General features: G+C 40.7%; 2 protein-coding genes across 4 annotated transcripts; both read left to right on the top strand.

The window, feature by feature from the left end:
- The first annotated feature begins 269 nt into the window (after window positions 1-269).
- On the top strand, window positions 270-4811 carry rhoh (ras homolog family member H). The gene is made up of 2 exons (XM_041037243.1): window positions 270-565; window positions 1882-4811. The coding sequence occupies exon 2, from the start codon at window positions 2375-2377 to the stop codon at window positions 2951-2953; it is 579 nt and encodes a 192-aa protein (XP_040893177.1). The 5' UTR covers window positions 270-565; window positions 1882-2374; the 3' UTR covers window positions 2954-4811.
- A 2807-nt stretch (window positions 4812-7618) lies between these two features.
- Window positions 7619-14456, top strand: chrna9a (cholinergic receptor, nicotinic, alpha 9a). Of its 3 annotated transcripts, none has more exons than XM_041036264.1 (7): window positions 7619-7648; window positions 9580-9725; window positions 10825-10979; window positions 11158-11338; window positions 11753-12104; window positions 12714-13324; window positions 13446-14456. In XM_041036264.1, exons 2-7 carry the CDS (start codon window positions 9630-9632, stop codon window positions 13614-13616), a joined length of 1566 nt encoding a protein of 521 aa, XP_040892198.1. In that variant the 5' UTR covers window positions 7619-7648; window positions 9580-9629; the 3' UTR covers window positions 13617-14456. The 3 variants fall into 3 exon arrangements, with proteins under 3 accessions (XP_040892198.1, XP_040892196.1, XP_040892197.1); XM_041036262.1 differs by lacking the exon at window positions 7619-7648 and adding an exon at window positions 9182-9415; XM_041036263.1 differs by lacking the exon at window positions 7619-7648 and adding an exon at window positions 9182-9452.
- The last annotated feature ends 2604 nt before the right edge of the window (window positions 14457-17060 follow it).

The raw sequence follows: 17060 nt of genomic DNA, 5'->3' as shown, positions 1-17060 counted from the left end.
ACAAATATTTAGTTAGAAGTAGCTTTCTGTAGATTACTGACTAGCCCTCCCTCTTTGTCTCCTACATCACCGGTGTGATCATGGCTACAAGCGCAACCTAAGATCTTTCTAAATCCTTTTATTTGCGCCAGCTGTGCGCTCCGCTGCTGCGTAGAGTTGCAACCAAATTGGTACAAATGCACAACAGGAAAAAAAGAAACACGCATGTTTTAAAGCACAGCTGCTGTGGGGGAGGCGAACCAGAGACTCAGTCACTCAACACCTCCACACTCACAAGCGGATGCGTTTTGCTTTTCGTTTCTCTCGTACTTGCTCACTTCCCTTCTCTCCTTACCAACCTCGGCGTTATTAGGCAGGTGCCGAAATATTTCGCCTCTGTGTTGACCTAATTATCGGATAACGTACGGTAACTATGCCGTCTTAGGATAGGCCTATCCAGTTCACCAAGTTAAAATTAATAGGAAACTTTAACTTGGAGTTTGAAGGCTGTTTTTTGTCGGCGCCGTGAAGGCTTCAAAGGCGGCAGCCAGCATCCGCCCGTTAAAGCTTGAGACTGACTAGAAAGGTAATTTTCTTTTTCTTTGTCCTCGTTTTACTTTGTCAAGCTACAACAGCGTGTTACAGAGACCCCCATGGTTACTATTGGTTTCTATTCTATTATAGTTGAAAAATATAATAAGAATAAGACATAATGTGGACAAAAACCTAACCTTGTTTGAAAAGTAAAATTTTAAAATGAGAAAGCGTGATCTTCAGGATGTATTCTTATTCTCTCATCACAATAAAAGGTAGATAATTAACAACCTGTAAATTAACATTTCAATTAAACTACAAGATAAAGGCTTTTTCCATGAAGGAAGAGTTTAACATTTTTACCAGTTGAACTAATGATTTGATCTTTGTTTTTGTACTTTATATATTTATTCATTCTTTCTCTGACAGTACACTGACAGTATAAAACTCAGGGTTTTTCTTGTGAGATAATTCAGAAAGTTCAGCTGTGGAAAAACCACTGATTAAAGTGTCCCGTGTACTTCATGGGGGTCTTTCCACCTAGATGACTGTGCGTGTGGCATGGCAGGTGGTTTTGAGGTTGTGACTTATTATCGGTGGTACTTTAATACAACTATCAAAATATCAGTTCGATGCACTGGAGAAAACATAAGAAACCACCAGTAGAGTTTGTGTTATCTTAGAAATAAGAACTGTCAAGAATTATTTGTATCACTGTTTCAAACAATAACACACAGATACATCCTCATCCATTATCAGATGTTGGCGTAAACTGTAGAATCAGGACTGGTTCTTATATGAGGTAAACATTTTTAAGTTATGGGAGACAGACGAAATGTGTAAAAGCTTGATAATACAAAACATGGATCTGTGTTGTTTCAGAGCACCTGCTAATGTCTTCAGGATCAAGCTGTGAATTCTGGGTCACACCCAAACATAGGAATCTTTACTTCCGTGTTTAATCGGTACTTTTGTCACATATTAAATGCTTTATATGTGTACACTTCTCTGTAAATATACATTTTCAATGTTTAAAATATAAAGTTGATGCCATCTGTCACATCCAGTTCTCTAGCAGTTGACTAGAGAATTGATCTATTTTGTTTAAGCAGATATTTCTCATTTGTCACGTAAAACGCACTGTATTGAGAGGGAGGCTTCTGTCGTCTTTCCACTGTTGGGCACAGGTTATATGAGACGAATTTGTCAACTGTCTGGAGAAATGCTTAAATAAGGTTTCAATTAAATGAACAATTTTGATGGCGCATTTTTTGTTTCTAACCATTCTGTCCTTTTAAGACATCTTAGAGCGTTTACAGATACCTCAAGTTCATAACATACTCTCCCTTCTACTCTCTTCCTGGGTAGATTTCCCTCTTCAATGCTGAGAGTTTAGGCCTGTCTGGACAGAATGACGCTCTTTAAGATCGTCAGAGAGAAGGATCAGAACCTGACCACCATGCTGCCGAGGCCGAGCGGAAGTGCAGCGAGCGCAGAGGGCCTAAAGAACTAAAAGGTTATGCTGATCATATATAAAACTCACTGCTGGAGACCTGCAGACTGTGCGGTACTGTGTATGAGAGACGTTTAAGGACACAAGAGACATCTTTGGTCAGTTTAACACGCTCAACGACAACTGAAATCTCCAGGAGTTGAATTACCGCAAGGCAGGGCTGCAAAACACCTGCTATGAGAACTACCACCTGCACAGTGCATGAAGTACAGCACACAGAGTGATTACTGGTTTTGACTACCACATATATACCCTCTGTCTCTTGAGATTAACAAGCCACGGAAAAGCTGCCGCTAACACTTTTGACAAAGAACCACAACCATCCAGAGGAGATTACCAGCGGCAATCATGAACGGTCTAGCTGAGATGTCGATTAAATGTGTCCTGGTCGGGGACAGTGCGGTCGGCAAGACGGCCCTGCTGGTCCGATTCACCTCAGAGACCTTCCCAGACACCTATAAGCCCACAGTGTTTGATAACACAGGGGTGGAGGTGTACATGGACGGGGTTCAGATCAGCCTGGGGTTGTGGGACACGGCGGGTCATGACAACTTTAGACAAATCCGACCGAGATCGTACCAGCAGGCCGATGTTGTCCTCATCTGCTACTCTGTGGCCAACCCAAACTCACTGGCCAACGTCCAGCACAAGTGGATTGCTGAGGTTCGACAGAACCTGCCCAAGGTGCCAGTGCTGGTTGTGGCCACCCAGACGGACCTGCGGGAACATCGGGATAGCTGCATCTCAGCAGCGGAAGGGAGACGTGTGGCTCATGAAGTCCAAGCTAAAGGCTACCTGGAGTGCTCATCCTTAAGCAACCGAGGGGTGCAACAGGTGTTTGAGTACGCGGTGCGGATGGCTGTTAACCAGGCCAAGAAGCAGGCCAGGAGACGCATGTTCAGTATAAACCAATGCAAAGTCTTTTGACCTTTGACCTGGACTTGTGTGAACTGTCACTAGATGACTTGGCCAGTAACACATGTTAATGTGCTGTTCAAACTCAGTGAAGGCTTGCAGAGGTATAACCTTCAACCCAACAAACCAAAGTTGGATTTGTTTTATGTATTCTTGTTTTTTTTTCACTAACAGGGTGTCCTGCCTCCCCCTCACCCACAAATTTAAACCATATTTAAAACTGAGAATGCATATATTTAATCATACACCTTAATCTACCCTCATATAAACGTACAGGTGGAAGTCGTGCTTTTGTTTGAACCAGGGAGCGATGTAAAGAAAAGAGTTTATCTTCTTTTATCTTCTGCATCTGTTTTTGTAAGTGAACCACAGTACATTACATGGAGGTATTTCAAATAGGGCATCAGAGGATTTTTGTGAGACTTTCACCTAAACTAAAGCATTTAAAGCTTTAATGATAATGGTGATATTTAACTAATAAGCAACGCAAGGAGGAAAGTGTATTAATATGTAAATTTGGGGCTGCATCAGTAAATGAACTTTTGAATTGCAGTGTAAACCAAATAAGTGCCTTTACTACCACAATTACACAACTGAGTAGTTTTTTACAGTTGCATGGAGCTTTTACAGTGTGACTTGCACATTTGTTAAATGTTAAACATTTGCAAAATGAGGGAAAACTGTCTCTTATGCTCCTAAATTTTGTCATTGAGCTCAAATCAGTTAGTAGTGGTGTGTACGCGCTGCCATTTGTCAGCAATTACAATTATTAATAATAAGATAATGTGGGTGTCAGCTCAGAGAGCCTAAAGGGACAATTTTACTGTAGCGGGCTCTACATAAAGCATATTCTCAATTCTTTTCTTTTTAGATTAGACATGACCAGGAAATAAACTGTCAGTAGGCCAAAGAGAAGGTTAACGAGTTGAAATCTGTACTCAGACATCAGCTGCACTGAAGTGAAATGATACTAATACATGGCTGTCAACACACATTGTTTCAGTCTTTTAAAAAAATTGAAATGACCTTGAAATAGTTGTACTGAAAATGAACCAAAAATATCGAAAGGTTTGATTGAGAAATGTGTTTTGTATTGTTAGAGGAGCCAAACATTAAAAAAAGAAAAAGTAATGTGAAGCAGCTGTAATTTTTACGCATCACATTGAAAACATGTTAAATATTAGTGTCCACAGTGGATTTTTTTTTTTTTTTTTTTGCTTTGCAATTTCATTTTTTTAACTGTATACATCGTTTTAAAAATATAAGAAAAATATTAAGCCGTGACGTGCTACGTGCAGACCTTGCAAACTTGCAATCTTTGTTTTTTTTATATTATAGATTAAAACTAAGTATTCCACAGATTTTACCGTTAGTGAACAATATCATCTAACGCTCATCTAATAATTTATAAGTTATTGAAATGTATCCAGTCATTTTTCCCATTAATGGCTGTTACTGGTGACCCGTTTTCCCTAATTTATACGTTCAGTATGTGAACATATGGTCCGTGTTGTGTTTATTGTCTTATATTTTTGTGATGACTTTCACATTTGATTATACTGTATGTCTTATGCATAAACTTAAAAAAAAAAAGTGTTTTATGACGTACATGTAATATACAAAACTAAAGTATGGGGTGTCAAGCTACCATTTGCCAAACATACAGTTTGGCATCTGTATTAGAAAATGCATGATGTTGTATGTTTATGTACAAATAAGTTAAGCTGTGTGGGCTGCAAGACACATAAAGTGTCACTTTATTGATTGTTCCAGGCTGTTTCTTGAATAATGTTTAAGTTTAAATAACATGCATAATTCAGAGAGGTGAGAATATAGATAAATAAAATTATCTTTGTTTCTTTTTCACGAAGACAATTTCACAATGATTGCGAGAGAAACAGCTTGGTGAGAACAGTGCTCACACACACACACACACACACACTAGATAGGGGGCGGAGACATAAAGATGAGAAACTTTTGTATCTGTCCTAGGCAGGTTAGCTTTTATCATTTAGCCTTAGAGGATTTTAGGATTTGTACAGCACATGATGTGCTCTATCAATAGAGGCCCAATCTGGATAAGAAAAAAAACTTCTCATTCTCAACAGTCTTACAGTCTCAAATATATTAATTTTGTGTGTGTTTAGTACCTACAGTTTTTATTGTACGCCCATATATGTGGCGTGTGAGACTGTGTGTGTGCAGAGTGTCTGAATCTGCACATGAGAAAATGAAACTATTCTGTGTTAAGCATTTAATGTAATAACTGAATGATAAGTGCAAAAAACAAAACAAAACTAAAAGACAACCAGGAACAGCAAACAACCAGGAAAAAAGCTCAGAGAAGCTGCCCCCCCCCCCCAAGCTTTCTCCCGCTCTTTGTCTACACATCTCTGTCTCATGTGGTGTTCAGAGCCGCTGAGGATGAGGGGTACAACACAGGCTTTTCAAGGATATACTGAAAAACACCTAACCACATCCCAGTACGCTCACAAATAATGTACATTATACAGTCAAACTCCAGTGCAAATGCACGCAGCGGTTCGTTCACTCAGTCTGTGTCCTATGCACACAACCTTACTCTCGCTCGTAACAGAGTCACGTAGATACCACACACACAGAAGACCACTTGAACTAGAATATAAACAGGAAAGTATGTGCATATGAACGACTGCTTCATGTCATATCACATGAAAAAAAATCCAGGATATTGATAAACCATTTCAATAGTGCACGTAATAAACAAAAAATAGTATCATTTCACTATAATAAACCTTAAATTATTATTGTCTTTCACAAGTTGTTTGTATAGTCAACTAAAGACTTTATCATCTGAAACAGGAAACCAAAAAAATAGTCCCGAGCTCATTCACAAAACAGTTCACTAGTTCAAGAATCCAACTATATAGTTACAAGGTCAGATGTTAAGTGTATATTTAAATGCATGAATGCATGTTGGTAATTTTTGAGTTACACTGACAAAAAGAAACTCTGCACTAACACTTCAGCATGTTTGACTGCCTGCTGTGGTCAGATCTTTCATCTCTCATTGTTCTCTCTCCCACAACTACCACAATGCCTGATCCCTCTCTCTCTTTCCTCTCTCTCTCTCTCTCTCACACACACACACACACAGTGCATACAGCGTACAAAGAAGTGAACACCATGGAGCCACTTTACAGTGTGCGGATAGTGGTTGTACTTACTTCTCAAGGGCTTCTGATGAGTTATCCAAGGAGCTGGTAAACAGGTCCTTTTTTTCACAGCAGACATGTTGACATGCCATAGCTGAAGAAGCACAGGTGTAACTAATAACATTGATAGCGGCTACATTTCATTTAGGTGTAGTACATTCAAGCCTCTGGTACTGTGCATACAGGCTCACTGACACATTTTGCTGGTGCAGCTAAACTGAAGAGAGCTGTCGTTAATGTTATTTGCCTCACCTGTGCTTTTCCTGCTATAACGAGTAAAAATGGCTGCCTGTTGACAACAGTGGCAACGAGAACTTATCAACTTGCTCTCCTGTCATACGCAACCAATCCTAAAATTATATAATTACCTGACTTCAAAGGACAATGCTGGCGATATTCTATATTTTTGTTACTGTGAACAAATCCCACAGTCAACAATGTGTTCATCCTTCCCTCAGTACTTTTAGTTTTAGTTTGTGTTGCTCAGGCTACACTGGCAGAGTTCACTTTAAAGGACCTTTTTTTTTTTTACAGAAGGCATTTTGACTTAGTACTAATAATGTTAATGATGTTCAAGAGTCCCAGTAAGTCTGACTGAAAGTGACTGAAATCATGTAATTCAGCCATTTACATCATGTCAAAAAGGAACATGTGACCCAGTGCAACAGTGTGGCTGGACAACAGTGGAGCTCTATGTCAAAGAGGAATTAGATACATGAGGCTTTGGCTACACAGATTATACATGTTAGTAGGATCAGTTCTTTGTTGGTTTTGTTGTTTTCACAGGATTCATTGACTATATGAAAAATATAATATCACCAGACATGCCCTTTAACAATCAACCACACTGGTGTTGCTTACCCTGCTCAAGATTACTAAAGTACTACATACAAAATGAGTTCTACACGACACAGGTGATCATCATTCACCAGACATTACTGATCAGTGTGGGAGGGCCATAATCATGGTATTATACACACACACGCACACGCACGCACGCACGCACACACACACACACGCTTCCTTAGCTGTTACTCCAGCTTTCTTTGCTTTTTCTGTCAGTCTATATGTCCCAAACTCTTTGTCTTTCTCTTATACTTTCTCACACTCTGAGGCCCCCCCCATTCTCTTTCCTTTTCTGCCCCCGTCTCTCCCCCATTTACTGCAAGGACACCAACGCACACACCCCTGACCTGTGCCATCATTATTAATTGTAAGCTCATAGTGCCCCACAAATACACACACACACATACATATACACATGCCAACAACACAAATTTTGGCCTGCACATAGACTTCCAAAAAAACAAAAAGAACAAACCATAGTTTACAAAAGCTCATCTTCAATTCTCTTATACAATGACACTATTTTGCACTTTCTTCCTTCACACACATACACATGCACACAGGAAACACCTGTCCTGTGCAAGCTCAGAACCACAGAAACTCGGTGACACATTAACACATCACATTACCATGTGCCTTACTCTGCAGAATAATGGAGTAGAACAGTGTAAGTGACATTTTTTACTGATACAATGATTTCGTGAGACAAAATTGTTGATTTACTGTAAGCTAGGAGGACACTGTCAGCTCCCTTTAAAGTGGTTTGATCCAAGCACTGACACAAATTAAATTATGAGTTAAAAAGTTGGAGCCAAAAACATTGAACATCAGTAACGCTTACTGAAATTACTGCAACGCAGAAAAGAGACAAGACATTAGAGGAGATGAAGGTGTGAACATCAACAAACTTAGACAGAAGGAGGGTTAATTTTCTGTACTTGTCTGGCCATTGAGAGACATTCTACCAAGTGGACCAATCACAGCTGTTGTGGTCTCCGTCTCTGCGACATGTAGTTACACTAGAGAAGTGTACATCGATTCTATGCGGAAGTATAAACTGGCCTTTAGGGGGCTGGCATCACATATGGAGAAACAGAGGACCTATCCATGTCAACACCAATAACGTGAGGATGAAGTAGCCTGAGATCACAAAATAAAGGCTTGCCAGGACGTGCCAGTTTGCCAGAAATATCACATTTACATAAACTGCAAGCTCTCAACCAGCAGCTCTTCTACTGTTGCCCACCTTGGGAAATTTTGACAGCACTTGTTGTGGGAAGGCAGAATCTGATAATATAACCAGAAACCCTGTGGTTTACTTGCCTGCTTCTTTAACTGCAATAATTTTATAAATTCTTATGCAAGATTTGAGGACATCATGTTAAAAGAAAAATCTTGAAGAAAGTTAGAGGTTGTGGGACAAATACGACATGAAAGGCTAAATATTATGTAATACAAATTATGTTTTATGCATAAAATTGAAGCATGACAGGATAAAAACACTAAAAGCTATCAGAATTTATTTCAACAAGGGATCTGGCTGTATGATGACAATATTAGATTTTCAACTATAAATGAAATAGTGTAAATCAGCATGTGAAGAAACTCCTAAACCTTAAAGATGTCATGACTGCTGAACAGTCTTACAGAGGTCAATTAGTTGGCCTCTGTTTCTGCTGGCTGATCCCCCTCAACAACCTACAGACAAAGAGAGGGTGAAATCTGCTCTTATTGCTGGTCTACAACGTGTGTACAGTTTTACTGTCCTTATGTTAAAGATTCCAATTTTCAGGGTGAAACCTGATCCTGGATCTGTATTAAGTTCATTTCCATGTGGTATGTATGACATGTGTCATAGCATGATTAACACGTGTGTGTGTTTTCATCTCGAATGACCTGAACATGGGTAGGAATGTGTCACTGTATGTGCGTGACTGACACATGTCATTAGCTGTGTAAGGCAGCAAGGTTCAGTGTGTACGTGTGTGTGTGTGTGTGTTGTACAGCTCGTTGTGGTTATGTACACAAGTGGATAGAGCTACAGGCGTCACATTTCACCCAGTGTCTGTGCGCTATGTGACACCGCAGTGTACCTGTGTGTGTAATGTGTGTGTGTGTGTGTTTTTGTGTGAGTGAATGATAGCCCCCAGGTCCTGTTCCAGAGCAGCGATCACACACAGAGAAACAGTGACAGAGGCGAACTGCGACTAACAACTAGTGAAGCATTCAGAGCTTCTGACAGGATGTAAGATTTCGAGAATTTTCTGCGGTCTCAGCTCGCTCAGCCTCAGAAGGGCAGAATGGAGATCAGAATAGAGTGACACTCTGGATTTGGACCCAGGCTTTCTCGGCGAGTGCTTTCTTGAATAATTGATCCTACGGTTGAAAATGAGGAAGGCAGCGCTCATGGTTTGGATCAGCCTTTTGGTGCAAGGTCAGCCCTGCATGATGAATCAGTTTGATGCTTATATGTAAATGATCTTTGTTTTTATGCTACTTTCTGCAATTCCCTGACATTTGGCTCTTTCTTCTGTCTGTTGTAACCTTTCTTTCTTCTTTGTATTTTGCTCACCTTCAGTTTTGCTCTTGCCCCCTCAGTGTCCCACGGTGCCCAGGGTCATTATGCCCGCAAACTTCTGAATGACCTGATGGAGGACTACTCCAACGCTCTGAGACCTGTGGAGGACACAGACAAAGCCCTCAATGTCTCGCTGCAGATCACACTGTCACAGATCAAAGATATGGTGAGTAGAGAGGAAACTCATTACCCAGCATAGACTGAGAGATAAAACAACTGCACACCCCAGCCACAGATTGCACCCTTTAACCACACAAAATGTTCTTTTTAGATGATCCCTTATATGGCTTTAAATGCTGCCTCCCATTTCCCACACTTCATTAAAGCTATAACTACACTGAGTGAATGTTCAAATCCAAGACAGCATATGTTTCATCCCTACACCATTACATTACATAGGAAAAACGGAAAATGTGAGTCAATTACATAGACTAGAATTACATATGTCTAGAGACATCTATTTGGTCCCTTCTGAAAATTTACGATATCGACTAGATTAGAAAATATTCTACTGATTTGGCCAATGCTCAACCACACAATCAGTCTGTATAACTGGGCTTAGATGTGGCTGCTTGATATTTCAAGAAGATAAACCCCAATCTGCCAAATGAAGAAGGTGACTGTAGTAAGACAGAGATCAGAATCTGTTGTTGTTCATGGTTCTTCTTACTGCCAAAGAGTCAAGGCCCATTGGTTAAAGGTTGTATTTGTTATATGGTCAAACAATGCCTGCGGTAAAATGCAGAGCGTCATACTCTTCAGTCTATTCTCAGAATTATCATAAGAATGAGTGAAAGTAAGAATAAAAATAATTAAGATAAATGAGCACTAAGCAAAAATTTAAAGCAACTAATCTGACTTGAAGATGTTCCAAACAGTAGAGAAGTAGAATTACTGATGAGGCACAGCTGTCAATTCCATTTCCTTCCAGGACATATCAAAACCATGCCAAGATTGACAGAATCATGTTGATAAGGCGTATACTCTCAGTGTCCACTTACATGTACAGTCTGATGCAGTTCAGTACAATTGTTTTATGATGGCTATATTATTCAGTTTCTGCTGACAGTCAAAGAATATATGTTCATTGTTGAGATGACAGATAGCAATAATGTTGTATTATTTTCAGAGGTGTTTCTGTAGAGACCACCAGATGCCAGCGCTGAATAGCAGATTTCATCTGTCTTCATTACATTCTGGGTTTCAACAGTTTTCAATGTTAACACCATCTCTCTCTCTCTCTAAATGTTTGTGTGTGTGTGCAGGATGAGAGGAACCAGGTTCTAACCACGTACCTGTGGATCAGGCAGGTCTGGCATGATGCCTACTTGAAGTGGGAAAAAGAGGACTATGATGACCTGGAGATGATCAACATCCCCAGCGATCTGGTTTGGAAGCCGGACATTGTCCTCTACAACAAGTCAGTAACAAGAGACAGACATTAAAACAGGGAAGAAAGACAGGAAAGACAAATAAAGGAAGACAGAGAGGGAGAAATAGACAGAAACAATAGTGAATGAAAGCAAGTAAAACATGGTGAAAGAAGTGTAGAGTGCATGTATCTACAAGTCCGCCCTTTCCACTTACTGTCTGTATAGAGCAGATGAGGAGTCATCGGGTCCATCCAGCACTAATGTAAAACTGCGCTATAATGGAGAGATCATCTGGGACTCCCCAGCCATCACAAAGAGCACGTGTGTGGTGGACGTCTCTTACTTCCCCTTCGACTGGCAGCAGTGCAACCTCACCTTCGGCTCCTGGACCTACAATGGCAACCAGGTGCGCATAAACAGGGGGTGATGTGGGGTGAATGAAAGGGGATCACACTATTAGTGTTTTGAATCATTTCAGTTTCTGGGTTAAAGACTGAAATGTTTAGGTCTAATGATGCAAGAATATCATGACTGACCCTGAATGGACCAATTTTGAGTATCAATCACTGACCCCCTTGAAATCTAGCTTCAAAAGACTTATAAATTATCCATATAAATAATAATAATTTTTCACTGCATAATCCACTTATTCTCTCCATCTGTATTTCCAGTGCGCTTGAAACACTCATAGTGTTGCTAAATTTCAAGATAAACAATAGCACAGCAAGGAAGCAATAAAGGGTTGCCCAAATGACAAAAATCCCCATATTTTCTGTATGTCCCCCACCCATATACTTGTATCTGTGTTTCCTCTACACAGGTAGACATCAGTTTGGGCATGGACAGTGGAGATCTGTCCGACTTTGTGGAGAATGTGGAGTGGGAGTGCCATGGCATGCCCGCAGTTAGAAATGTTATGATGTATGGCTGCTGCTCTGACCCTTACACCGAAATTACCTACACCCTGCTCCTGAAGCGCCGCTCCTCTTTCTACATCTTCAACCTACTCCTGCCCTGCTTCCTCATCTCGTTTCTCGCCCCGCTGGGTTTCTACCTGCCAGCCGACTCTGGAGAGAAGGTTTCCCTTGGGGTCACGGTGCTGTTGGCTCTCACTGTGTTCCAGTTGCTGGTGGCTGAGAGCATGCCTCCCGCAGAAAGCATGCCCTATATAGGTTTGAATTGTTCTTGGTACATTATTAGTTGCTCATTTGTTGAACTATTGAAACTATAAAAGCCCACTGCCACCGGGGAAAAAGACTTATGAGATACATGATCAAAATGTTGACTCAGCATCTTCTTCTTTTGAACAAGATGCTGAGTCATGCTGGGCAGCATGGTGGTGCAGTGTTTACCACTGTCACCTCACAGCACTCTAAATTGCCTGTAATTACCCTCATTAATGGAATGCATAACGCTGACTTGGTAACATATTGGTAACTTGGTAACATATTTTTAAGTCTATATATTATATTAAATCTCATCATATTATATTAAATCTCATCATTCTGATTTAGTGTCAGAGTTACGGAGGAAATGGGCGTCGACCTGAAGTTCACTTAAGCAATTCTGAGACAAAATTGGCAAAACTTCTAAATAGCCTGGCTAGGATAGGTGGACATGTCTTTGTCTAACGACATAAATGCACAGATTTCCAGATCATTCAGTGAGAAAGTTGTATGTAAATGTGCAACCCTAAATTCTACACGTTTGGGCTTTTATGTACGTATTGCCCTTTAACTAATTTCTCTTCAAAACACTGTCCTTTCGATTTTCTCCCCAAGGGAAATATTACATCGCCACTATGACTATGATCACAGCCTCCACCTCTCTCACCATCTTCATCATGAACATTCATTTCTGTGGTGCTGAGGCCAAGCCAGTCCCTCACTGGGCTAAAGTGCTCATCATCGACTACATGTCCAAAATCTTCTTTGTCTACGAGGTGGGGGAGAACTGCACTACACCAGAGAGCGAGAGGACCCCACTGTACCCCGAGGAACCCATGAGCGATAAAGGCTGCTACCACGATGACCGTTTTCACGATGGCATCTACCACCACGACAGTGAACCGTACAAGTATAGCAACGGCCACAGTGTGCACCACAACAATAAGCATCACAAAAACCAGGCGAACGGCACTGCCAACAACAGGAATCATCATTATAACAACCACAACAACCACGCTTCCAGACTGGAGAGGGGTGAGGCAAAGAAAGAGCATACACAGCGATACCACCACATCAGGCGGGATGAACTGGACTACCAGGCCACTCCTCATCCAAGAACTCTCCAGCACCTCAATGGGGGTATGAAGGAGCAGTTTCTGTATCCCACAGAGAAACCTCAAGTCCCAGCCTGCCCCTGCTGTTGCCCCTGCCTCCAACATAAACAGGTGCATCACCACAGCACACCGTTTCTCCCTTTACTCACTATACCTACTTATCTGATTACTGTTCCTCTTCTAAAGTTTCTTTAAGTGCTTGCTTTAGATTATCTACCGGTCTCTTCCTCAGGTGGTAAAGAACATCCAGTACATCGCTAACTGTTTCCGTGAGCAGAGAGCTACATGTGTCAAGGCAGCAGAGTGGAAGAAAGTTGCCAAGGTGATGGATAGGTTTTTCATGTGGATCTTCTTTGTCATGGTCTTCCTCATGAGCATCCTCATCATCGCCAAGGCCTCCTGACAGCCTCTTCCTCTTCACCTTCAACATTCATCCTCCATCACTGCTGGATCTAAGTGTTACTCCAGACTCACCTCATTTCTACTTTAACGCAACATCAGATAAATCGAAACAGTTTTGTCTACAAGGAGATTACATTTGATATGTCAGTATTGTGTTGCTTGTATGTGTGTGTGTTTGTGTAGGTTGTTTTTTTGTTGTTGATGTTTTGCTTTGACATAAAGAGGACAAGGTCACTGTACACAAATCATCCATTTAACTACAGACGAGTACACAAAGAAATTCATCAAAGCCTCTCGGTTAGTTAACGTCAGGTGTGCTTGCATGTGTCACGGAGCAGTGGAGCGGTAAGACAATATAGGCTTCGCCTTCAACATGCATAGACTCTCCATTATTGATGAGCTAACAGTCAGACGTCCAGCTATAGGCATTACATTGCTTACATGACATTTTAGGCAAGGTAACAATGAGAGCACCAGCTGAATAGCCTAAAAACAACCTTCTGTATGATCAAAAACAGGGCAAAGGTCGGTGACACAGTCTACAGGCAGTAACTAAGTTCTCAATCACCCATGCCCTTATAACTGTCAAACCAGGTAAAATGGGGAGGGGGTGTGGTTCTCTTGTCAGGTGAGTTCAGTTTACATAAGTTGTGAATACTTGAATTTGAGACTTCAAGTGAAAGGATGAATGTTTTCTTTTCTTTAAAAAGATCCCTCACTTTTTAGTCCAACACTTGGACCTCGCAGCCTGCCTCCACTGAATGAGGGGAGGATATACTCTACATATTGACTAACTTATACTTTGCATATTGGTCAAAAAAAAAAAAAAAAAAAGTTTTTCCTCACTGTCCCAGGAGTCTGAGTTGTTTTACAAACCTATTTGTAATATTTTGCAAAGCTGTCTATTGCTGTTTTTTTTTTGAATAAATATATAAAAATGTTATCAAATGTGCAAAATGATTGCTTATGCAAATGAAAGGTGCCGTTTCCCTTAGAAAGATGAACAAATATCCAGCATTAATTGTCATACAGATGAACATAAACACCCTTGCCAGTTCATTAGGAACACCTAGCTATAACTAATGCTGCCTAATATAACAGTCCTGCAAAAAATCCTCTCTTCACGAAGTAATATTTGATTATTGTTAAAAAAATTTCAGAGAGATCTTTCAGCTCTATTGTCACTTTGGAGGCAGTGTTGAACTGCATTGGACTGTTGTTGTATTAGACTCCATTAGGTTTAGTTAGATGCACACAATAAACTGGACAATGAGTTGAAAGCACTCAGTAGGTAGCAGATTGGTGAAAATAAGTGGAACAGAATTATTGCGATCATTTAAGCCACAAGCCATCAGTACGAAGGAAAAACACACACACACACACACACACACCACACACACACACACACACACACACACACACACACACACACACACACACACACACACACACACACACACATATACACACGCACACAAAACTCCCCACACAGTTCCCCAGGACTGCAAAGGGCAGGTGAGTCATTTATGTCACGGGTTTAGTACCCATTTCCAAAACAGCCTCTAGAGGGCAGTTATGTTACAGTCAAGAGGGGACATAAGTTACTGAATGACTGAATTAATGTCTGAATGAATGAATGAATGAAGCTCAATGATACCACTGGACATAAAAGACAGGGAGTATCAATGTGTCTTATTAAAGGGCTGTGAGGTGTAAAACTGATAAAGTGTATTTCAAGAACTGATTTTAAGGACACATTAATTCTGCAAGGCAAAGTTTGTTAGGCCTACTGCCTTAAAACAGTTTTTCCAAATTCTCACTGTTGAGACAACAATTCAGTCATTAAGATTAGTTTAGAAGAAAAACATCTGATCAAAACAGTAAATCAGCAAAACATTAGTTTCACCACAACGGAATTGTATTTCTTGTGATTTGAAACAATAAACAAGCGGGTAAATTCCAAATCATGTTACGACAAATGATATTACAGCTGGCATGATGATTTCTAATGTAAGAAATAACATCAGATAGAGGTTCATTACTATTTCTATAAGAAACATAGCTCCAGATGCATACCCTCCTACATTCACTGAACATCTTTCTTCAGGCAGCATTAAAATAGATTAAAACAATAAAGTCATAAAAATGAGAATAAATGCTAAAAACAATCATTAAAAAAGTGGAATCCATTTAATGTTCATTCTCATAATCTTTAGTGATTTGATTAGTGTCCTTGTGGTACCAAAGTATTGACATAGGGGCTGTCTGCAGTCTCAGAACCACATTGTGATAAAAACTGTCAATAACTTGTCTGGCTTGACACATCAGGTGAACTAACCTCTGCCTCCATCTAGTGGAATTTGTAAACTAATATGCACCAGTACACAGTCCTGTGTTAACTCCAGGTTTAAAGGGCAACGCCTCCAATTTGACACATCAAAGATGTGTGAGATCTGATGCCACTTGAGTCTGCATCGGTTGGGTCTGAAGCTAATACATCTGAAAATGTGTTAGGCAGCATCAAAGAGTCCCTGGTGAGATGATGTGAAAGTACACCTACAAATCGTTATATTCATTTGAAATTGCTCCTCTTCTCTAGGGAGATAATACCGACACTGTATTGCATTAATGGTCTGTCAGCAGTTCTGTCTGGAAATTCTGCATGTGGCAATTCAACACTGACAGGAAAGTGACTGGTTTATTGATTCCTGGTGGTTCCTAAACAGCAACTAATCAGCTTACTTGTAAGATAAAGCGACTCAACAATCACATGACCGGTCTGTTGGACGTATTTATGTAACCCCCTTCCTAATTCTTAGGCTACTACCCAGATCTTAGACTTTGCTGGACCATGCCCCCATGCTGGAGTGTGTTTAGTATGAGATAAGACCCCCATGCTGAGTGTTACAGAGACAGACTATTGAGCCACATTTTCTCCAGACAGCTGTTACAAACATGGTGATGACAATGGTTAGAGTTCAGAGGGGATTAACATGTCATAGGGGCAAACACACCCACAATGTTGGGATCTATATAGAGATGCACTGCCCTCATTTGCTCTAAATTTATGGAGGATAGTGAGCAGAAACAATATGTCATCCATCAGCAAGCAGCTGTCCATCAGTTGTGCAGGTAAGTTACGACTTATGTTTCTTTCTTTCTTTCTTTTGAACATAACCTAACCATTCTCATTTTCTCTCTCTTCAGGGAGGAAGTCATCACCCTCCTTCACTGAAATCAGACTAGTTTTGCTTGGGAAGACTGGCAGTGGAAAAAGCTCCGCTGCCAACTTCATCTTGGGCCGTAAGGTCTTTGACTCAAAGGTCAGCAGCTCCACCATCACCCAGCGTTGTCGCAGGGCCACTGGAGAATTTCGAGGTCGACATCTAACGCTCCTGGACACCCCAGGGCTGCTGGACACTCATCAGACTCCACAGGAGGTGCA

The sequence above is a fragment of the Toxotes jaculatrix genome, chromosome 4 (genome assembly GCF_017976425.1).
Source record: "Toxotes jaculatrix isolate fToxJac2 chromosome 4, fToxJac2.pri, whole genome shotgun sequence".
Classification (NCBI taxonomy): domain Eukaryota; kingdom Metazoa; phylum Chordata; class Actinopteri; family Toxotidae; genus Toxotes; species Toxotes jaculatrix.
Note: the sequence above shows the minus strand (reverse complement) of the source record. Positions and strands in the feature narration are given on the sequence as shown.

Bases quoted from the DNA above. Each gene is read 5' to 3' on its own strand.
- rhoh (XM_041037243.1), top strand. From the start codon at position 2,375: ATGAACGGTCTAGCTGAGATGTCGATTAAATGTGTCCTGGTCGGGGAC.
- chrna9a (XM_041036262.1), top strand. From the start codon at position 9,370: ATGAGGAAGGCAGCGCTCATGGTTTGGATCAGCCTTTTGGTGCAAG. The intron at 10,980-11,157 runs GTCAGTAACAAG...CTGTCTGTATAG, and splicing joins GACATTGTCCTCTACAACAA to AGCAGATGAGGAGTCATCGG. The intron at 12,105-12,713 runs GTTTGAATTGTT...TTTCTCCCCAAG, and splicing joins AGAAAGCATGCCCTATATAG to GGAAATATTACATCGCCACT.